At 41.7% G+C, this 17894-nt stretch overlaps 1 protein-coding gene across 5 annotated transcripts in view; it reads right to left on the reverse strand.

Moving 5' to 3' along the window:
• The window catches only part of eml5 (EMAP like 5), a 49288-nt gene that overhangs the window by 28998 nt on the left and 2396 nt on the right, over positions 1-17894 (reverse strand). For 3 of the 5 annotated variants that reach the window (XM_080293492.1, XM_026151797.2, XM_026151799.2), the window contains exons 2-12: positions 11852-12011; positions 9223-9321; positions 8771-8839; positions 4689-4874; positions 3991-4126; positions 3759-3782; positions 2333-2534; positions 1935-2072; positions 1559-1815; positions 1056-1268; positions 803-970 (exon numbers count right to left, since the gene is read on the reverse strand). In XM_080293492.1, coding sequence (XP_080149618.1) covers positions 803-970; positions 1056-1268; positions 1559-1815; positions 1935-2072; positions 2333-2534; positions 3759-3782; positions 3991-4126; positions 4689-4874; positions 8771-8839; positions 9223-9321; positions 11852-12011 — 1652 coding nt within the window. The remainder of the gene's footprint in view (positions 1-802; positions 971-1055; positions 1269-1558; positions 1816-1934; positions 2073-2332; positions 2535-3758; positions 3783-3990; positions 4127-4688; positions 4875-8770; positions 8840-9222; positions 9322-11851; positions 12012-17894) is intronic. The other 2 variants (XM_080293493.1, XM_026151798.2) reach the window with 1 other exon arrangement.

Below are 17894 nucleotides of genomic sequence, written 5' to 3' on the forward strand. Positions count from 1 at the left end.
AACGGAATCAAATGAATTCATTGGCCAGTTGTAATGGGTCGAAACACTCAGGTGAGCTGCATTAGCTGAACACCTTGGGAAGTTAACCTATTGACCTCCAAGACAGGCTAGGACCACAGGAAGACAGTGGGAGGAGTGTTGCAGCAGTATTTTTTGACAGAGCCAAGCCAAATAATCTCTCTTTTCCCAGCGTTTTTTTGAAAGCAAAGTAATGACCTCCTGACTCCATTTTTTAAAATTATACCACAAAGACAAGAAAGTGGTATCACAGACCGTTATCACAGCAGACATTTGGAGTAGGACAAGCACAGGCAGAATTAATGATGGCACAGGTCCATTAAGTATCCTAGTAAGCCATTACTGTAAACCAGCATGTACAAGAGCAGGAACTCCCATAAGTGGAATTCAGCCATCAATAATATATTCGTGCTTTCCCTTCGATAACTTTTAAAAATGTCTGTCATGAGACTAAGGGCTTTTGTGTAACTCTCCGTAAAATGAAAATGAACAGTACGTAAGACAGAATTTGCTGTACACAGTATTCCTCCTGTTTGAGGAGGAGATTGAGTAGACATCCGGCTTCCACACTCAGACTAATTTGATGTCTTGTTGGCAGGAGCCACTGATTTTATGAAATAAGTAATAGCCGTAATGCAAGTCATCACCTACATTAAAATGTAACGCTGCAATATTCCTTAATGGATTGATCAGAAGTAAAACCTACAGTTCTGAAGGACATAAAGCGCCACATTACAGTAAGTACAGTGATGCAAATAAAGCCAGAGTGAGGGCAATACTGTACCTTGAGGTGCTATATGCAGAGCTTCTTTAGACTTTCTTTCGGGAACAAACTTCCACTGGAACACTGAGTGATCAGCACCCCCGATAGTTACTACCCACTGGTAGTCATGTGACCATCTAGCATTAGTTATGTGAGCCGAGTGGCCTAAATACTTTTTAAATTTTGCACCTGAAATCAAGAGACAATGCATTAGAAAAAGAGTATAAAGTTTTACCTAAATGCCATTTTTGTGATAAAATGAGATAGTCTTTACCTTTTTTTACACATGGATATCGCAAAAGTTTGACTAATCCATAGTCATCAGCAGTTACTAAGACTTGGTTGTTAAAGTTGGCGTCCACAGAGTTGATGTCATTGATGTCCGAGTATTTGGGCCATATTCCATTAACCTCAGGGCCCAAAACACATGTCCACGTAGCCCACTGTACCAACTTCAGCTCTTCCCTATTGGTGACCTCCTTCCCACCTCAACAAAAGAGAGCAACATTTTATCTCACAAAGCAGCATCTTTAATAAATAACCTGGTAGTTCTGTAGGATTTTTCTATATTTTGTTTGACCGATCAACATCATACAGAAATTTATTTAATGCACTTTATTCTTTGTGTTTTATTGATCACACACATGCACTCTCAATTTGAAATCTTGTTCAAGGATGCTTCAAAATGCCGATTGGAGACCAACTTGCCAGTAAGCAGACGAGCTACTCTATCTCCTAAGTCACAGTGTATACTGCAGTCTATATTCCTGTACTTACTTGGCATCCTGTAGAAGAGCCTCCTGCCGCTGCCATCATTTGTCTGCAGATACTTGCTATCTGTGGACCAGTCCATATGGGTGATGAAGCTGGTGGAGCCAATGCACTCACCCACTTTCTTGTACCTCTGCACCACACCATAGATATCCACCGAGTTATCATTTGAGCCTACAGCCAAGTGGGCCCCATCGGGGGAGTACTTCAGCTCATGGATGGCCTCCTTCCTGTCCTTGATGTGCACCACCTCAGTCATGTCTCTGGAGGGAAGCAGAGGAATGTATTAGCTAATGGACACCAAATAATGCAACCTCTTCATTTAGAGGAGATTTATAGCTAGATCTAAATTTTCCATCCAACTTTCGAATTGTATACCCACCTGACTCTTAGAACAGTGAATGAGCCATCCTTCATCCCCAGTGCCAGGTGAATACCATCAGTACTTACAGCCGCGCAGCGGATAGGCTCCTCCATGTTACAGCGAGCTATCAGCGCATGATCTATAAGGCTCCATATCCTGTACAGACATAACAGCAGGAAAAATGCAGAGGTAAAAACAACCGGAGAAGAATGAAAAAGTGCAAATTGAAGAGTCAATGATATTTGGCCTTTTTCCTGTGATACATTAACTTTACAACCGGACCCAGGCAGTTCCAATTACTCCAAAAGATCAACATCATTACAAATCTAACTTGTATTGGAGTGGAGGGGACTAACTTTTTACACACAAATTGCATGCACGAGTTAATACTGCATGAACGGAAGCTGAGGCTTTACCTGACTGAGCGGTCGTCACTTCCAGTCATAGCTAGAGGCTTCGTTGGGTGCACAGCCAGCGCCCAAAGCTCTCCCTCACAGTGACCCTGCATTATGAGGAAGGGCTTGTTGCGATCGTGGACCACAATCTCAAAGATCTCACTGTCCTGTGTGCCCACTAGGATGTGATCTCCTCGCCAGCACACACTACGCACTGACAGCCCTGTCAGAAACACAAATGGTAAACATAACCAAAAATGAAACGAAATAACACGCAAACATGAAAGCAGACAGACATTTGCCACTTATAAAAGGCAGCCGTTATTAAAGACGCAACAGGGATAATAAAAACAGGAGGTGATAATACCCATCTGCAAGCTAGGACGGATTTTTTAACAAGAAATACAAGGATGGCACATGTTTTCAAGCCGATTTGCAACTGACTTTTGGTAATACAGCAAGTATAGGATGGAGGATGCAAATGCTCTTTACATACAGTACTGTACAAAAGTTTCAGCCACTTTTGATGTTTGGTGTCTTAGTCATCAGAGAGGCAGTCCTTGAGTCATTTTGCAGCATCACAATGGCCTCAAACAAACAGGCAGAATCATCAAGAACTATCTTCAGCAACACAAAGGTGAGGCCCACACAGAGCCCTGACCTTAACATACTGAAGTCAGTCTGGGATTACATAACTAGACAGAAGACACTGAGACATGAATGAATGAATGAATGGAAAAAATGTGACGACTTCTCCACGATGCTCGGAACAGCTCACTGAAGATGACTTTAAGATAAAGATTGATCCTATTTAGTCTTTTATTTGTTTGCTTCATTTTGCATGAATTAATTGCTTTTTTCAAATAAACCTTCTGTGCTTTGTTAAACACATTAATTAAATCTTGCGCTTTCTTCTCAGTTCTGCTTTTTTTTATGACAGAACAGCTGATGTACTGCTGCATTATTAGCTGGTGATTGTGTTTCTGTATCATCAAGCAAGAGAAAAACATGAATTATAAATTATTATAACATATTCCTTTAAACGGCATTTCAGCCTAAATTTGGAAATAAATTCAGTTGAGTGAGAAAGTTTAATTGCTGGCGTCTGAGTTTGTAAAACACATATTTAAAATCTGCAAAATCAGCAGGTTGAGAGCAGGTGTTGAGTTCTCCACATGGTGACATTTGAATGTTATTCAGTTGTTTTTGGACACTTTGGGAACTAAACTGAATAAAAACACTCACTAGGCTATTATTGGTAGCATCACCGATTTACTGTACGAGCTTAAAACGTTTGCACAGAACTGTAGAAGACGTCTGTATACAGAGCAAAAATTGCAACAGTGCTTGAACTTACTAACAACAAGAGGAACAGTAGAACAAATGTGGAGACTGCTACAAACAGACTGACATGGTTGTTAACTCCGCCCTCAGTGACATTACCCACCTCGGCTATTTTCACCTCTAGCTACTGTTAGGTCCAAGATTAAAAGTATAGGAAATGGGGAAAAATAGAGAGCAAGAAGAAAATGTTAGAAAATTAATTAAAAATATATAATATAAAGAATGCCTTTTAAAAAAATCCAGATGTATTTGTTCATTCACAATGTTGTTTAAATTTTAACCTGGATTATTTCTGTACCCAAATTAATGGGAAAAAAGAGCAAATTTGACATCACCTTTATATCCTTGGTCTGTTTCCCTGAGATCAATGACAGTAATTGGTTTGAAGTTGAGATCCCACAGCCGGACGCAGCCGTCTCGGCCCCCGGTGGCAAAGCCCTCTTCACAGGCATTCATGCTGAAAATCCCTGACTGGAGGAAATGACAGGCTGTCAGTGAGGATCTGCACAGTAAATGAGCAACGACAGAACCAGCCTCAGCTACAAACTCCATAGTGCTGCTCCTCAGCCAGGCATTTGTTGAACAAGGCTTTTGCAATTACAAACTGGCTACAGCGGCCTCGAGATAAAACCAAACTGAGAAAAGGAAGTTGTCATGTTTGCTTTTATTATAGCTTAAGTGGAAAGCTCTACTGATGCCCTTGTTTGTCTGGTCTGGCCCTGTTCAACCCCTAGTAAGATATTTGGTCATCCAAAAAGCAGGAATGGACATGTACTGTAGTTATTATCCCCTCCCCCATTCGCCTATCCCCCCTCACCCAGCTGTTGATCCCGTAGATATCATTTAATCCTGTGGAGGAAAAGGCTGATCCTTTTCTACAGAGCAGAATCAAATAAATCCAGCGAGCATAGCTATGAACCCCGTTAAGTTTACTAGCTGCTTTTACTTTAGTTCTGCTCTGTATGTACCTGCAGGTGTGCAGGCAAAACCCGCCTGAGCGAAAGACCACAATGCACCCTGATTACACACTTACCCCATGAGCACCCTGCACCGTCCTCATCAGGTTAATCCCTTTCCACACGTAGATGTCACCGTTCAAGGCACCTGAATAGGTGACTTCGTCCTTAGCGCAAGCAAGGCAGAGGATTGTTTGGAGATCCCCCGTTTTGCCAAAAACACCACGTTTGGGCGTGAGAGCATTACCGCATAAGCTCCAGAACTGCAAACACAAACAGAAAGAGTGGAAGAGTATGGTGGCTAATAATCCCCTGTGTAATCCTGTCCTGAAACGGCAAAGGCACAATTACGCAGTATTTGGGACCAAATACGTGTGTTTTGGCACGCACGTACAACCACCATTAAAAAACACACACACGCACACAGACCTTGAAAGAAAAGTCAAACTCAAAATACCTAATCCCACACCTCACCCCAAGTCTCTGTATGCCATACTGGGTACTCTCGCTGGGGGGTGGGGGCTGTGTTGTAATCACCTGATCAGCATCCACAGACACACGCACATACACGCATGCTCATGATTTATGAACAAGGTCATTGGGATGCACAGGCATGGCCTCGTCTGAGGGCGAAATCCATCAAACGGAGGGGGAGAGAGTGAAAATGAGACGCTCTGTCTGCATGGAGATGAGATCACAGGGACAAAGCTCAGGAAAGGCGTCTCGAATACTGAGACACAGCCATCCTCACGTGAAACCGAGACACTCATCACCGGCAGGCGGCAGAAAAATGACACGCTGACAGCCCATTTTCTGCTTCACCTGATCATGTGTTTGACAGCTGCTTCGTATTCAAACCTATAGCTTGACTCAAAATGGATATTTGTGTTTCGGACAATGCACGAATGATTGCACAGCAGCTTGATAGGGACTAACAGGATAAACAAATGAGCTCTTTGAAAGTGACAGCTTGTCACACCCTCGCTAACACCCATTGCCCTGACTGATAGAGCTGTTGCGCTCTAAGAGGAGGGACTGATTATCATAGACAAGCATCGCAGATGCCATCAGTCATTTAAGGCTTGCACACACCGTACCAGAACAGGACTTTTCTGGTCTTGAGCTCTTCACTGAGATTTCAGGGAGCATTTGCGAGTTAGGGAGCTTTTGTGGTTTCGGTGAAGGTTAAATAGTGGAAATCATAAATGTGTGATGAATACTGGGACACACAGGTGAAAGTGTGTCAAGTGCTGGGTTTGGTAAGGGTTCGTGGGAGGGGGCTTTGTCGCACAGCCTGTTGCCGAAGCAGTGGGGATGGATGCGGCGTGACTGCACAGACCTCCCTGCCCGCAACTGATAAGGCTGCGAGACACAGGCGCTGGCTAATCCCTTCGCTGCAGAATTACTGAGAGAGCACTGGATGCTGGAGAGGTTTATGATGAGGCCATGAGCAGTAGAGGAAGGCACACAGGGGTAGGGACAACATGGAGGAAAGGTCCCTGAAAATGAGACTCCTCTGAGTCAAAATCAAGTCTTGGCAATGACACTTTTGAGCGAGCTCGTCCTCTTAGCACAGGATTAGTAGTATGTCGTTAGCTCGGTTACCTCCACCATCACCCCAAGGGAAAGCTTTTAAGTGTAATTAACATAGAAAGGTCAGTCATTCATTATCTACTGCACTGCACGTCCCTGTACGCCCTGCATCCCACTCACAATTCCCCCTCTTGCCCAAATACAGTGACCCTAAATGTTGCTGCTGCACTAACAGAGGTCAACTATTTGGCAGCCTGCTGTAAGGACAGCTAACTGACCTGAACTCAAGCCGACCTCTGTGGCTTTGTGGCTTTCAGATGACCAAAACACAAAAACAACACCTCTCTCGCTAGCTGTTTTCATCATGTACCCATGACATTTTACTAACCGTGAGTTGTGGATATATTTTATGCTGTTCTAGGCACGTGAGTCTGCTTCTATTTATATCTGAGTGGTGTGATAATGTGTTGAGATTATTATATGCTATGAACACCATGTGAGTGAGATCACCATGTCGGTTTAAAATACACAAGTACACTGCTCTGCCTCGGACCGGAAGGCGTTGCAGAGGGTCGTGAAAACTGCCCAGCGCATCGCCGGAGCACCACTTCCTGCCATAAAAGACATCTACAGGAAGCGGTGTCTGAAAAGGGCTGGGAAAATCATCAAAGACCCCAGTCACCCATCACATGGACTCTTCACCCTCCTGCCCTCTGGGAGGCGCCACAGGAGCCTCCGGACTAAGACCACCAGGTACCGGAACAGCTTCTTCCCCACAGCTGTCAGACTCCTGAACTCTGCCTGCTGACATCTGACCCACGTTAAACTCATGGACTGAACATACACACACCCACAATGGACAACTGTACCCTCAAACACACAATAATAACATGGAGTGAACCACCACTCACAACCACCAGCACTTTATATACCTCTGTAGAAACTATCTACACCCTCACTTATCTTAACTGCACTATTGTATAGCTCTGTGTAAATAATCATTCTGTACATTCGATAATCTTTAATCCTACAACTGTTTACAACTTGCATAGTTCCCATTTCTGTATAGCTGTATATCTCAGATTCTGTAAAGTTATTTATTTCATATTCTGTATAGTTTTTCATATTTATATCCTGCTCATAGCCTGTACATAGCTTGTACTCACTACAGCCTGTACATACTTATAGTTATAGAATATTCACAACATACTTCATACCGTGTACATTATAACATACCATAATAGACCCATTTCTGTAATATACTCACATATCTATATTATTGCTAATATATATTGTAATATATCTATATCACTAAAGCACTTCTGGATGGATGCAAACTGCATTTCGTTGCCCTGTACCTGTGCATGTGCAATGACAATAAAGTTGAATTCTAATTCTAATTCTAATTCTAAGATGTTTTTCCTCATAAATGACCCAGTCATTTGGCGTCACAGGAAGTTAATGCTTTGTTGTGAGAAGTCAAACAGCTGGGAGAAACTGGGTGACAACACACAAAACATAAATGTACAACAGTCTTCGAAAAAGCTGGATAAGTAGGGTATATGTTTGTGAATTCAAAACACAAAGTGATGAGTAGCTGCATGTGGAGGAAAGCGTCCCCACCACAGAGGTGGTGTTTTCCTCCTCCCTGCTAGTGAGTGGATTACTGGGGCTAAATCTCCTGTATGCTCTGAGTGCTATAATCACAGAGCGAAAACAGGCCAGGGGAGCAGATGTCACATGGTCTGCAGGGTGAAGGGCTGGGGAATTATGTGGGACAATTGCTGGATTGCCTTGGCATCAGACAACCCGAAGGGGTGAAAGGAGATGAGGAGGACGGAGAAGGACCAAAGGATTCTGCAAAGACTGGGGGGGTTGGGCGCAGCAGTTTCTGCATCGAGGCAGTTGAGAAAGAGTTCAGGGGGTAATTACTACGAGAGAACATTACACACCGAGAAAAACGTACAGTAGGTTAACCCCCCGACCTCACACCCCCTCTCGACTGCATTGCCCACTTAAGCGTGCCTGAATACTTAGCCTTGCAGAGCCAGAGGGTACATTTCCTATCTGAGCGTGATTCATTCTTTTCCCAATGTTTTGGAAATGAGCCTCCTCTGAACACTACAACTACACATCCCAAGGGACGGCTTGGCGAAGACAGACACCCTGCATCAACTCATTGAAGATTTATGAGCGCCACTCTTGAAAAGAGTGATAGAGATAGGCCTGGAAAGGGAAGTGAGCACAGCTGCAGTTTGTAGAGCGGAGTGCTTTTATAGAGTTGAATGGGGATTTTGAAAGGGGGAGCTGAGTAGCAGAGTCACGGTCTTCAACAAAAAAAAAAAGAAAAAGAAACATTTTACTCTCTGCAGTGCAGATTACTACAAATTTGAGAGAAGAGAGAGAGTGAGTCTTTGCCTGTCCTACTTATGTTAAGTGCCTTATAGCCATGAAATAAAACGAATTTGCATAGATCTATTTTAAGGCTTTGATGTGGCCATGACGATAAAGCGGGGAGAACCGAGGCGCCATGAAAACTTCTAAAAATCATAATCTGTTTTCATATATTGTGCAAGCCTGAGCCATCTATAGTACACTGCATAAAACGACCAGGAAATGGCTGTACCTTGATATGTTTGACACCGCAGCTTACGAGCTTGCTCGGCTGGTACAAATCCCACGATATGTCAAATATCTGCAGGGAGAAAACACACAATGCATTAAATACCACAACATCCACCTTCAAGTCTGGACTTTTAATAATCACATTCCCTGCAGGAGGAGGAAATTAAAAGGGAAAAAAAAGTGTGTGGTGTGTCTGTGTGTGTTTACCCTGCCTGTGTTATAACGTGTGTGGGCTGAATTAGAAAACAACAGCTGCCTGTGTTTCATCTTTTTAAAATTCCTTTTCATTAGACGTATACTTCTCTCCGATGGGCTCTGGAAGGCTTACAATCAATCAGGCCTAACTTGTTTATGTCCCTGTTGGGCAGGTGCTCCATCCTGCATTTATAGCTAATTGAGGCGGTCAATACAGAGCTTGTGACAGAGGAGCAAGGGGAGGAGGAAAGTGTTTACCCTGTCTGTATGACCGGGAGCGGCTGCCAGAACCTTCCCTCTCCTCCAGTCCCACACACAGATTGTGTTTTTCGAGTCCAAACCCACAGACACCAAACACTGTAAAGAGAGCAAAGAAAAACAGAGACATCACAGACTCTCACTAATCACTGCAAAACAAACTTAGCTAGCTCCACTGCAGCATGGTAGGTCACAGTGAAAGGGCTAATAATGGCTACAGAGCAGAAGAGAACAGTTGTCCAGCCTCTGGCGCTTCCAGTGAGCACATTTGAGTGCTTTTGCTGGAGGAGCCACCTATAGCCGACTGAGTGAGTAGGCAGCGGCAGCAGTGGAGCAGAAGAGAAGAGAGCAACTCTCATGGAAATCCTTCACTACTCTGCTGCTTGGTTTACATCTTCGATGCAGTGCTGAATCAGTGTTTGGCTATGGACAGAAGTCTCTGGTGAGGCATTTGCACAGTTTTAACTGAATTTGAAAAGCCAGTGTTTTAATGATGAGGAAAGAGGCCCCGAGTGTTGAAACCCAGTGGAACCGTGCAGATGAAGGCGGCTGAGATGTGCATTCAAACTCAAGTAATGTTTTAGCAGCGGTAGTGGCGTAGCTCTAGGGATGTTCTGTCGACGGGTCTCGCTCAGCAGTTATTAGATGAATCTCTGTGAATAGTTGTACAGATATTCATTCATAACAATAAAAACCTAGAATGATTTTGGGTTTTTTTGATCATCAAAGCAAAGCAAAAGTTTTGGTGCTATTGGAGCCTTTTTGGCAAGGATCCCTTCACAACACTAACACAGATTTTGCTGGTTTGGGGTTAATGAGACATAACAACATGGACTGAGGCAAACATTTTATCATTTTAAAATAGTTCTTATTGGTATGGACGGTAATTAAATTAGTTTTTTTTAAATACTGTAACTCAATCCCTTTTTTGAGACATAGTTCAAAATCCTTTATGCCCAAATATCTGGTATTAATGATATTTTAAAGAATCTGTAAGTTCATAAATGTTATAGCATGCTAGCATGCTAAGGTAAGACGGCTAAGATGATTAACATTATACCAGCTATATTTCCCCATATTGATACTGAAAGGATGTCAGCATACAAAGATTGCTGGTTGTTGCTAGGTAAAACTGGTAGCAAACAACTTTATGGTTGCTGCAAGAACGCTGTGATCACACGTAGATTGCATAAAAAGACACAGACTTGTCTTGTGGAGAATTTTTAATCAAATAATTTGACACTCCTACTAATATTAATAATGATACTGTTATTCAGTGAGTGTCTTTGTGTTAGATTGTATGGCTCCAGCTTGCTAACTTGTTTGCTGAACTTTCTACTCCACCCTCTTCCTTAAATATAGTGATTTCTGGCTCCAAAAAACATTCCAACATGCCAAAATGCTAATAGTGTGACTGTGAGACAAAATCACTATTTTAGTTGAGCAACTAAAACTGGCTCACAGTTACATCTTAGTCTCTCAGGCATGTCAGATGTTATGACATAATCATAAAGTCTAGCAACCACTAACCCAGGCCTAAAATCTATAGCATTTATACATTTATGTATAAAACCTTAAAAACTAATTGTGTGATTTTTTTTTCATCAAAAAAGTATCTAATTTATATCCACAAAATGATGTGTTATATATTATGAAATCATCACATCCCCTAGCAACCACCTAAAATCTCAAATCACGGATGAAACCACATAATAATTGTTCGCAAAAACCCTTGATCACTGCATAATCTGGCATGCAGAAATTGTCTAAAACAGAATAAAAGAGTCAGTAATATCAGTAATGCTGTAATATCTCGGAGAGAAGGAAGTGTCAAATCAGTGTACTTTTTTTATATTGCTATAATAGATGGACAGGGTAATGGCACCAGGGATTTATTCTAGATTGCTCTGAGTTCAGCTCTCACTTCCTCTGATCCAGGAAGGGGGAGCGATGGAGGGTAAATAGAGCTGCTAAACTAATAAGCGATGGATTTTTCTCTGACTTTAAAAACTGTCACCTTTCATCTAAGTCCCCAGCTCATGACCCGAGCAGGAAAGTAACACAGGGTCATATTCCTTCCCTGAAAAATATAGGATGTTAAAGTCCACTTTGAAAGGCGTGTAAATACAAAACCTGTTCTGTATTGATTTTCACAGTTCACATCAATATGATATCTGAAGGTTGCAGTGTGTAAACGTTAACTGGTGACAAGTCCGAGAAAGATTGAGACGATGACAAAAAAAAAGATAAAAAGGAGGTTGCTGGAAAGTTGGTTGTGTCAGAGAATAAAAACTAAATTGTCTGGATGCAAGCCTGTTACGTACGGAAAGTTTATCTCACTTTAACACTGCAAACTGACAAGTTCTGTGATGCAATACGACTGTAGCTCAGTAATCTCAGTTGGAGTAATAGGAAATATGGCATTCACAGCTGCAAAATGCTCATACAGTTCTGCAGATCTGCTATCTGGTGACACTTCCAGCTCTCTTTGGCTCCCTAGAAACATCCCCAAATTTTATGGCACTGGACAAAGACTGCAAAGATTAAAACTACAGCAGCGCTGTTCGTCTTTTAATGTGACAGATTCTTACTGTCTTTTAACATTTGCATTATTCTGCAAGAACAGTACCTGTCCCTCGAGGTCAAAGGCCAGGCAAGCAATGCCATGTGTGTGCACATCCTTGAGGATGGACACGGTTTGCACAGTGTAGGAGTCCCACACACAGATGTAAGGCTCCTTGCCCACCTGTCCCGTGGCCACCAACACTCGTTCCGGATGGAGAGCTAAGCTGCGCAGAGAGAAAACGGGCAGAGAAAACACCTGGTTAGCATAGCTATTTTGCGTGATTGCATGTACATGTGTGAGTGTGTAGTTGTGTGTGCAGACAAGGGATTCACCCTCCCAGCAAATGAACACATTAAGTCTCCAATGGAAACAGAGTGGCAGCTTGATGAAGTGACATGGTTCAGTTAACTCAGTCATGCTCAGTGCACACACACACACACACTTAGCCTGGCTTCATGTGTGGTATCAAAGTATAAAAAGCAACACTGGCAAATCTGTGAATTTCATCTTTCTCAGCTTTTATTCATAACCTCCCTTGAATTATTTTTTGCCCTTTTCACCTTTTTTAATTCATATGGGGTTTCCTCGCATCACTGGGCATATGTTTGTAACACTGTTACATAATCCCCACCCCCACCCCCTTCGCTCCACTCGTACCTCCCCCACCTACAAGCTATCCCACTCTACAGCTGAGCAACAGCCTGCTGTATAAAGCTGTCACTCTCTTCTCCCGCTCCACCCATCCTTTCACCAGACCCCAGTCACGTTCCAGGCAGGCCTGAGTGATTTACTGGGCAAGGCTTCCTCTCACCTTGTCCTGGCCTATATAGTTCACGCTGCGATGGAGCTCCCTCCATTATAATCAGACTGCCTGTTTTGCCAACTGCTCTCCAGCATTTGTAATCCTGGCGTGTATTCAGACAGCAGGGCCAGCGAGGCTTCACGAACCGAGCAGCATCAACCTGCTGAGTGAAAGCGGCTCCCAACAAATAGCCCACTTTGACTCTCTAAACTACTTTGTCTCATCTTTCTCCTTCAAAGTTTTCAGTGTGGATCTTTCTGCCTGACTGCTGACACTTTATCTGCATCCGTAATGCGCTGTCATCACAGAGCAGATAAAGCTTGGTGGTGTAACGTCTCTGAAAGCTGAGGTGGGTCTGATGTGACAAGCCTGATCTTTGTCATCCTTCAGCCCTCTCTGCTTTTTCTCTCCCTTTGCCCCGGCTACGCCACCGACTTCGTTGAACCTCTTTCCAACTTGGCACAATTTCTCATCTTACTTTTTATGAATTATATAATCTGAGCAAAGCGGCTAAAAATAGCATTCAGAGGAAGAGAGAAATACTGAGATGCAGACAGACAGCAGAGAAAACTGCTTTGGCATGACCAGGTACTTTGCGGTAAATCTGTCTGGTGTGTTGACGTAAAACATGATTAATGAAGATGAAAACTTCCAACATCTTTGGAGTCACCAAAAAAAGGAAGTGCTGATACTTATAACTCCTATCCTGTAGTTAAAATGTGGTAGGTCCCCTTTACAGCGTGAAAATCAAATGCAGTCTTCGAGCCAGCTACAACCAGACTGTTTCCCTTACATTCCTGTCAGCTGAAGAGCTTGTTAAATGCCATCACTAATGACTCTGCCTGCAGTGCATTTCCACGGTTCTCCTGTTTCATATAGGCTACGGCTGTTTGATGCATCTGTCCTCCATCTGCATAATGCTGTAGTACAAAACGAGCTATACGGCAAACAGAGCAGCGATTTAACTCCCTGTTTTTTTATAGATATAGCTGATTTCTGACAGTGAGAATGCAAAAATAGAGCACAGGAACGACACGCTTGGTTTGCAAGAAAGATAGGAAACCCCATGAACAGAGCTCATTAAAGTACAGGAGGCCACAATTGATCCTCATTTTAAAGTAAGCTCCCGAGACACATGCAACAGTAGTTTTCTTTGTCTGATTTTCCCTACACTGGATTAAAAAGAAGCAGCGGATTAGGACATTTCAGAAGGTCTATATAGTAGAGGATATTTCCCAGGATACTGCAAAGTGTTTTTAATCCATCAGCTTGCTCCAAAAACTAAAAATAGAAAAGGGGCAAAGATTCTCTTACAGAAATTTAGTGACGTTACAAAAATAGAACCAAAATTGTCATTTTATTTTTTTCCTCAAATGATTAGTTAAGGAACAGAAATTAATTGGTTTAATTATCAAGAAACCACTAATCATTTGTAAATGATATTTTTTTGAATGTGAGGATTCACAGAAGCAATATATGCTTCATATATCAATTAAACAATACTTAAAGTAGTATAATAGTCAAAAAGGCATCACTGACATCTAGGCTGTTTATGGTAAGGGTGAAGTATAATATAAGGGTATCTGAGCATGTGTAGCCGCTTCCACCTCATCAGTGTAAAACATTCATAATGCCACTTAAAACAGTCAGTTATATATATTTTTAACCCCAGTGACAACACTGCTGAATCATACCATTGTGCTAAGTAACTGTATGAAACTCTGGAGGATCTTAATTGGGTACGACAGATGAGCTCTTTAGAGAACAAGCTTCCTTTTACAGAGTAGCCCTGGCAGCTACTAACAGTGAGTGCATTTGTGATTGTGCTGGGACTTTTTAAGAGTATCCTGGCTATGTGTTGCACACGCACCCATCTGGATAAAGTCTTTTCCTGGTTTTAAGAAACCTAGATATCCTACCTGGAATACTTCAATAGAATTAGGGACAAAAAATAAATATAAAAATACACTGTGACAACAATTATTGATACTCTGAAACCAAAGAAATATTTTTATTACTAAATGCAGAAACTTTTACCTGCTTCGTGACTCAGTGGGATGAACTGATAAATGATTCTGTATATATGTGTGAGGGAGACACATATATACAAAATAAATGCAACACTGGGACAACACAAGGACTGAAACAACACATGTATTTAAAACCTTGTTATTATTACCACCCCATGATAATAGCTATGTAAATGCAAGGTGCTTGCTGTGATAGTGAAAAATATAGAACATAACTGAACACAATTAACAAAATTAACCCAAAACCTGGGAAGAATAATAATACTTAGGCATGCAAATACACTCATTGGCAATATGGAAATGCATGTAAAGATATGAAGCAGGCAGTCTTATTGGTAACAGATTAGTCTAGTGTTCCAATAAGGCTTTTTCCTTGTGGATATGGTGGCTGAACATTTCCAGCATGCGATCTAGAAAAAGCAAAATGAACAATTACCATAGAGAATGATATTATACTGAGGCTGGCGCCTGCATATAAAATAAGCTAAAGATAACGTCTTAGGAAGTAGATCATCACAAACCATCCATATTAATCAACACTAAGACAATGGAAGATGGACGCAAAGATGGATATGTAAATCATATCAGCTCTCATAGCTGCTGTCAGCAGTAAAACTATCTGAAAGCACATTCTCACACACTGCTCTAGTGTATCACAGTGATTTGTTTCACATGCACAGCTCTAACTTGTTCAATAGTAGTCAAAATACTGTATTTATTATTTTTTAAAATGCTTTTTTTTGTTCATATCATTAGTTTGTGGACAGACAGACTCTTCTCTGCAAGCCAGACACGTTGTTATTGTACAAACCCTGCAGCAGTATTAATGGAAATGTATTCACAGCATCTCTCCAAGCTCACCGAGACAAGACCAGCCTCACTCTGGCATCTATAATCCATAATTCTGGCAGTGATCCATCATAGAGGTAACATGATATTCTGAGTAACAGGAGATGGCCTTTTATTTCTGTGTTCATGAAACCCTCTCGTTAACTCATTAACTCTCAGGATCAAAACAAGAAAACATGCAGAAAAGATCACAGTGCAGAAACAAAAAATGACTTATCAGCCTGTTATTGTCCAGCCAGAGAGTAATTGTGCTTTCTCTCATTGCTCGATTTACATTCAGTTTGAAACATGAGGTCACATGTACATATGTTCAGCATGAATACAGAGCTTGTGTAAGTTACAGGCCTATTTTATTGCTTGCATTTTAAGGCAGCTTCTTGTATTCTGTTTATTGCGTTTGCTGTTCATGTCACAGTGATGATGAAACTCGCGTTCAAGGCTAGACCATCAAATAATGACTACACGGAGAAGGCCGCCATGCCTCTATCTTCCCACGCTTTTGTGAATTTACACCCACAAATGAAATAAAATGTAACAAAAGAGGGATTTTTCTCCCTCAAATTGGCCTTTGGAGTTGACTTTGCAAGCACGTCTGGTCTGCAAGAATCTGCGTAGATCTCTCTTATTTCTGGCCAACCCCACTTAAAAATAATTGATTTTAAATTATTTTATTAAAACCCTTGTGAATTTCCTTGGTAGAGGAGGCTAAAACCTCTTTGGTGGAGGCCAAGGTTTTTAAGTACAGGAAAAACCCTGCAAATACGTGCTTTCCTAGCAATCTCTTTATCCCTGAATTGAGTGTGCAGTTAGGTTTGGGTCATGGGTAACTCAACTGGAAAACCACTGTGAAATTCTAGAACAATACCAGCACACGTGCTTTAAAACTAAAAATTTAGCTTGTTTCAGTACCATTGTATTTTTTGTTTGTTTATTTTTTATTATTTATCTCCCCCCACCCCCTTCCCGGTCAGCTACTGACTGAACTACCATTGAACACGGCAGATAAAGATCAGCCTCTTTTTTCCCATAAGGCTGATGGAGTGAGTAAGACTCCTATGAGTTAAAAGTGTAGCCAGCTGTTCCTTTTGCTTTGAATGTATTCGTGTGAATCGGTCTTTGCGTGGACAGTATGTGCTCTGAGTGTCGGGGTTTAAGCTTTGTAGTATAGACCAGTGGGTCTCAAACTGTGGCTCAGACAACCAGGTGAAAAATATGAGGTGAGACTAAAGTCAAAAAGAGTTTCCACAAACTTTATTTTTCCGTTAATGGTGCTTTCAGCTGCTGCTTTATTTTCCTAAGGTTCACCACGGTGGATGGATCAGCATATTTGATTTGGCACCGATTTTATGCCGACTGGCTCTTCCTGATGCAACTCTCCTTTTTATCAGGGCTTGGCACCGACACTTGGAGTGCATTAGCTTGCGACCCTGAGGCAGGGTTTGTGATCTCCCAGGGATCTTTCACATGTAAGGTGAATGTGTTAACCATGTTAATGATTGGTAGGAAAAAACTAAGGGTTTTCTAAAGTGGTGCATTCCAGCAGTATAGCCAACCTTCCCAGGGTGTTTCCTCTCTTCAGGGTTTGCTTACCAATCCGACCAATCATGCCTCCTACACACATAAGCATGATTGGTCTGTATACAGTTAGCCAAACTTAACTGTATTAAGTTTCCTGATAGAATTCTGTTCATTTTTCTCATGTTTCTGGACATTTGATAAAGAAAAAAAGTATTTATGTGTAACTTCAACCCAGGTTATTAAAGATATTAAGAAGAGTGAAGAGTATTTTTAATCACAGTCCTAATGATTTTTCTTGAGTGGGAGCCAAGACTGTTTATATGCAGGAAAAACTCTGTTTCTGCTGAGGTTTAGCAGGAGCCTCGGGCTCTTAGAGTTTCTGACTTGAATAAAAGCCATTTGGAACAACGGCAGATATGAGGAAAGAATAGCAAAAAACAGTTTTAACAAGGCTACCCACTCTAATGATGTGCCTCACAGTACTCTGCTCTAACTGGAGGTCGTTAACTGTCTCCCAGGTCTATTCTGTTATCGCCCAGTAACATGTTTATTTACATTTCTAACAAAGCATTAAAACCGCCTAAAAGGCCAACCAAAAGAAGGCTAGACTACTGCATCATTGTCTGCTCAGTCTTTCATTCATGTGTAAACCTGCCAATTAGCTCTTCCACATTACTCAGAGACCAGTTAAAACAGACTTCAGGGTGAATAAAAAAGTGGGAGAAATGGGTAAAATCAGTTTAATCTGACAAATGTTCCCATGTGACCCCGTCAAAGTGAGCTGTGAAAAATTTAACCTGTGAAAATACTCAGAGTTATAAATGTCCTAGGTATATATGGATAGGTTGAAATTTTGCACTTTTTAATTCACATTATTATATTTTAGCATTTTGACACAACATACCTT

Source organism: Astatotilapia calliptera, chromosome 19, assembly GCF_964374335.1.
Source record: "Astatotilapia calliptera chromosome 19, fAstCal68.1, whole genome shotgun sequence".
NCBI lineage: Eukaryota > Metazoa > Chordata > Actinopteri > Cichliformes > Cichlidae > Astatotilapia > Astatotilapia calliptera.